This window comes from Lipotes vexillifer, unplaced genomic scaffold, assembly GCF_000442215.2.
Source record: "Lipotes vexillifer unplaced genomic scaffold, Lipotes_vexillifer_v1.1 scaffold419, whole genome shotgun sequence".
NCBI lineage: Eukaryota > Metazoa > Chordata > Mammalia > Artiodactyla > Lipotidae > Lipotes > Lipotes vexillifer.
Window position 1 is genome coordinate 1,046,879 of NW_006786333.1, and position 6,082 is coordinate 1,052,960.

At 39.8% G+C, this 6,082-nt stretch overlaps 1 protein-coding gene across 1 annotated transcript in view; it reads right to left on the reverse strand.

Moving 5' to 3' along the window:
• MIGA1 (mitoguardin 1) overlaps window positions 1-4,706 on the reverse strand; it is an 87,783-nt gene extending 83,077 nt beyond the window's left edge. Inside the window, exons 1-2 of the mRNA XM_007458715.1 lie at window positions 4,464-4,706; window positions 1,531-1,644 (exon numbers count right to left, since the gene is read on the reverse strand). Coding sequence (XP_007458777.1) covers window positions 1,531-1,629 — 99 coding nt within the window. The 5' untranslated portion in view covers window positions 1,630-1,644; window positions 4,464-4,706. The remainder of the gene's footprint in view (window positions 1-1,530; window positions 1,645-4,463) is intronic.
• Between the last annotated feature and the right edge of the window lie 1,376 nt (window positions 4,707-6,082).

Consider the following 6,082-nt stretch of genomic DNA (forward strand, 5'->3'; position numbering starts at 1 on the left):
GCAATAAAAAAAAAAAATATATATATATATATAAGGCTTGGGAATTCCCTGGCGGTCCAGTGCTTAGGACTCAGTGCTTTCACTGATGGGGCCTGAGTTCAATCCCTGGTAGGGGAACTAGGATCCTGCAGGCCGTGCAGCTTCTGTGTTTCTATATAAGATACACAAGTGGATAGTAAGCACGTGAAAGGATGCTCAACAGGACTAATTAGGGAAATGCAAATCAAAACCATGATGAGATACCAACTCACTACCGTGAGTGGCTACTATTAAAAAAACAGAAAACAAGTGTTGGCAAGGATGTAAAGAATTTGGAACCCTTGTGCAGTGCTGGTAGAAATAAAAAATGGTGCAACCACTATTATAAACAGTATGGTAATTCCTCAAAAAATTAAAAATAGAATCACCATATGATGCAGAAATTTCACTTCTGGGTATATACCCAAAATAACTGAAAGCAGGAATCTGAATAGATACTTGTACAGTCATGTTCACAGCAGCATTATTCACAAAAGCCAAAAGGTAGAAGCAACCCAAGTTCCAGCAATGAATGAATGAATAAACAAAATGTGGTATATTCATAAAATCAAATGTTATCCAACTTGGGGAAAAAGAGGGATTTCTGACACATGCTACAACATGGATGAACCTTGAAAACATTTTGCTAAGTGAAGTAAGCCAGTCACAAAAAGGCAAATACTACGTAACTCCACTTATGAGGTACCTAGAGTAGTCAAATCAAATCCATAGAGACAGAATAGAGAATGGTGGTTGCCAGTAGCTGGTGGGAGCAGGAATAAAGAACTGCTGTTTAGTGGCTCCAGAGTTCCAGTTTTGCAAGATGAAAAGAGTTCTCAAGATTGGTTGCACAATAGTGTCAATGTACCTAATGCTACTGAACTGCACATTTTAAAATGGTTAAAATGGTAAATTTTTTTTGTGTGTGTGTGGTACGCGGGCCACTCACTGTTGTGGCCTCTCCAGTTGCGGAGCACAGGCTCCAGATGCGCAGGCTCTGGATGCGCAGGCTCAGTGGCCATGGCTTACGGGCCCAGCCGCTCTGCAGCATGTGGGATCTTCCCGGACCAGGGCACGAACCCGTGTCCCCCACATCGGCAGGCGGACTCTCAACCACTGCGCCACCAGGGAAGCCCTAAAATGGTAAATTTTATGTTACATATATTTTACCACAATAAAATAAAGTTAAAATTAAAGGACTATAATAGTTAGAACAAGCCTATCTGAATAACATAATTCTCTGAAAATAACTGTAATAGACTGTAAATTCACTTAAGGTAGGAAGATTTTTTTAAAGTAATACAATCTCCTTTTAAGAGTTATGAATATGATAACAACAAAAAAATGTGAAATAAATAAAAACCAAGTAAGTTTTAAACTACTTTAATAAACACTTTGAAGCATTTAAAAACCCAAATGAAATTTAAATACTGTAAACACAATATGCTCTGAGCAACAGACTTATTATTCAACTTCATATTTCTTTTCTTTTCTTTTTTTTTTTTTTTTTACCTGGCATAGAGAATAGTACCAAGACAGAGGAAGATCAAACACTCTTAGTGCTGCTGTCCTCAGGGAAAACTGCGATTCACTAACTGTTTCTTCTGACATGACTCCTCTTCTAATCTTCAGTAAACGAAACAAAAAATATATTAGCCACAAAGATTTCTGGTTATTCTACAAATGAAAGATACAAATTGAAAATTTAACTCTTTTTAAACAGCTTTCTTTTTTGCACTTAATTAAACAGCTTTCTTTTTTGCACACTGACCTGAAGAAAATAACATTCTGAGCCAAATTTACTTGAGCTTAAAGTTTATTAATCACCAAAGTAACCAAAAAGAAAATGAGTTAGATTTCAATTTTGAGTTCAAGTAGTAAATTTTCCTTAGAAAACTGCAGGTTCTAGATTCTCTCTTTTCTGGTTAAATAAATGTTTCAGCTGTTAAATAGTAATTTAAAATATTTTTCTTCCCACTTATTTCCTTCCAATAACAGTACTGGGTGGGGGCAGGTACTGAAAGAAATCTGACTGGAATCTTGACTCTGGGGGCTAAAAATGAACCTCAGGGCTCACTGAACTTCAGAACTCACGCATTTATTCTCCTACTGTCCCGTTTTAGAAAAATTTTTATTTTATATTGGAATATAGTTGATCCTACTATCCCCTTTTAAAGCTCTTCAAAGAAATGACATACATACTATGAAATTTTAATATTGTTTGAATGCCTATTTCTATTGAAACCAAAGAAAGAAACATCAGTTGTCCACAGAGAAGGCAGTCATCACTGAGATAGGCCCTTAAAGGTAGCACAACGCTGACAGAAACATGATGGTTCAGGGTCTGGGTCTATGCTTTGTAGAGCCAGAAACTCAATTTTATCAGTGTACCCAGCTGGATACATAGTAAACAAATTCACAGAGTATTAATATAAATTAGTTTACAAATTTGCTCATTTATAATAAGGAAATACACTATCTAGTGAAAGAATACATTTATATGCTATCGAAACATACCCTTTCTGAAATAAGACATTGCAGGGAGTTGAATTAAGTATAAAAGGCTGTGTGGTGAGCACAAAATTAATGGACCCTAAGGAATATTTCATACAAGCTGGGAAAGAGCCTGAGAACTGTTTCTGGTGTACAAGAGTAGGCTTCCCCACTAGCCAGAATGTTTAGGCCTACAGAATTCAATACTTTTTCCCTTGCAGAGTGCTGTACAAACTACCAAAGAGAAAACGGAAACTACCAACAATCCCTCTATAAAAACTTATTTGCTATACTTTAAGTCCTTTATTTCTGCACACATCTCTGCTCTCTTTTTCTAAACTCTAGTAGACTAATCCCTTCCGTTAATAAGCCCCGTTTTTGTTTTTGTTTTTTTTCGGACAACTATCAAAATTACTGATTAAGGGCTTCCCTGTTGGCACAGTGGTTGAGAGTCCACCTGCCTATGCAGGGGACGCGGGTTCATGCCCCGGTCCGGGAAGATACCACGTGCCGCGGAGCGGCTGGGCCGGTGAGCCATGTCCGCTGGGCCTGCGCGTCCGGGGCCTGTGCTCCGCAACGGGAGAGGCCACAGCAGTGAGAGGCCCGCATACCGCAAAAAAAAAAACCACAAAAAAAAACCAAAAAAAACCCTACTGATTAAGTAGTAGTTTCCTTTCACATCAAGCACAGTAATACTTCTTAAGGTGAGTTACTGCTGCTGACCGTTTACCTTTTCCCTATCAGGGACACTCAAGGAGTATAAACTTAATTCCCCCTCACTCATATTCTAATTAGAGTATTTCAGCTCAGTGTAATTAGTTCTAATTGAAGTACATTTATTCTAACCAACAAACTGTGATAGAGACATATTACTCAGAAATACAAAGGAAATCATGAAGAAACAGTTAAACAAGTGAAAAATAGACTTCTGAGGAATGAGACTAGGGATGTTGGGAGGCTGGGCAGGGAACCACTGTTTTTCATTATAAGTGCTTCTGTAATATTTGATTGTTTAAGTGCCTACATGTACTTGTTTTTTGAAATGTTACACAATAAAGAGGAGGGGAAGCACATTTATCCCCCCCTCAAAAAAAAAAAACCCCCAAAACCTGACAACTTCTTTTAGAGAAACATTTTTGGTAACGAAATAGATTATGGATCATTAAAGCTATCTGTGCTATTGAATTAAAAATTTTTTTAAAAAAGATACTGAGAGTAATTCACCCAAAGTGATTTTCTCCATAACAGAGTTCCAGATTTTTAAGCAGAGGAGAAAGAAAATAAAGCAATCACTTCAATTTGCTGCAGGGGTTTTCTTAAAAGAATTCTGACAAATGTCTATTTTTGCATTCTAACCACCTCATTCCCTTTCATTTAAAATCACTGAGGAAGTGATTCCAAACTTAATCATTAATAACTGAATAGCTTTTAAAAACTGGTCATTTCAGTTGCTTTCATAAATATTAATTAAAAAAAACATAAAGGCAGTTTCATGATTATTCGAATTTCGAGAGGGGGGTCTAAAACATCACTAAAAATATTATACTCTGTAATATTACTCGCTTCTCTCCATTCTAACCACGAGAGAGTTAAAAATAAGTGTCATAAATAGAATTTGTTTCTTAAACACCCTAAAATTGGACTTTATAATCCAAGCAAGAATGAAAGTCTGAAATATCCACAAAATTTTGATAATCTATACAACCGAACTCTGAGAAGATACTTGAAATACAGCAAAAAATGCTTACTTGCAATAATGATAAAAAATAAAGGTCTGTGCACGAGCAAGACCTTTTGGAGTCCTCCCTCCAGAAAATCAAAGTTGAACAACTTTATTTACAGAAGGCCTCTAACGCCACAAACCTCCCGATGCTAAATTATTCTCGGAAAGCATCTTCAAGGAAAGCGTAATCTTCCACATCCAAAAACCACTCCCTGCTCAAACCACTGACATTCTTGCAGGAACTTGTACCACACTAGCTGCCCCTCCCTCAGGCCTCCCTCACCCCCACCGCGCTCTGCTCTGCGGGCTTCCTTTTTCTTTACCAAGAGGACCAGGAAAGGGGCTCCCTCTCGGCTCAGCCGCCCCGACCGACCCTCGCTCCGGCTCCAAGCGGTCGCCAGCCCACCCTGATTCAGCGGTCCCGGGCGGGCCTCCCTCCGGCTTTCTGTTCTTCCACCCGCGCTCGGAGTCCAGAGGTCGCAGGCTGGCGCTCTTACCCGCCCAGCAGCCTCTACCCCGTGTCCGCTGCGACCCCACCCGACCCTCCGCCCGCCTGCTCTATCCGCGTACCTGGCGCTCCAGGGTAAGTGTAGCCTGTCCACGCCTACTTCCCCGCCGCAACGAGCCGCAGGCCGACCCCAGGGGTGGAGTCCTTCCGGGGTCAGGAGTGGGAAGGTGGAGAGAAAGTCGCGGGGGCCTCCTAGCCTTTCTGCGTGAGGGGCTACGTGTGAAGCAGCTCCCGCCATTTTTGTTTAGGGTAGAGGCTCTCGCCCTGCCAGATAGATGTAAAATATAGGATGGAAGAATTGCAACCTCTTACAGTGCTGTCAAGAGCTAGCATCCTAGTTCGTAACCATTTGAGGGCTCTAGGACCATACTATGAATCTGGTGAAAACTATGGGGCCTTTTCCCCATATATCATTTAAATACAGTGTTAAAAAAATACACTCACATACTATTAAAAGAAAAAATAGTGTGTGTGTGTGTGTGTGTGTGTGTGTGTGTGTGGTGTGTGTGTGTGTGTATGAGGTTAGATGCCCAAAACCAATCCACAGGTCCCAGATTAAGAACTACTATAGACGCTCAGCCCCCAAACAAATTAATGTTGAGGTATTCCAATCCTGTATTAATGATGAAGTTATTATTGATTTCAATTCCTCTTTAGCTTTTCTCCACGTTTCCTACTGAATTAGGCTACCAAATAATATGTGAATATGGTCAACTCTGAGGGGTTAGGCAATGTATTCACAGCTCCGAGGTTCTGTCTAATACACAGTAAACTAATGGTGTGGGAGGGAGAACAACAGAAAACAACATGCTGTTTCTATGTGCAGTCCTGAGCCAAAACATTCCATCAGAACTGCAGATTTTAAAATTCCAATTTCTGAGCATATCTGTGGTGAAAAGCCAAAATAATCTTGTAAGGATTGCTAAAACATGAGAGCACATGCTACTATTCCTATCTAAGAATCAAGAATGAACAGTCTTTTCTGGTAGTGTTCGAAATTCCCATTTAGTGAAATGGAAAATAGGGAGAATGGTAATGCCACTGTCTGACGTTACCGGATGAATAATAGCTAAAAATGCACAGACTGAGTTGTGTGTGAAAGTATTGTGCACTTGTGAACAGTGCTCTTGACACTTGAAGAACCTGGAATTTGTAAGGCTATGTTTGTTTATTCCTCCATCTCCTGTCTGTGCCTCCTCCCTATTTCCCACAACTTCCAAACATTCAGCCTAATGGGAAGAACAGTAATAATGATGACTCCCACTTAAAACAACTTTCCTATGAACACTATCTCCTTTAATTCCACAATAACCATTATGAGAAAGATATTATTACACACT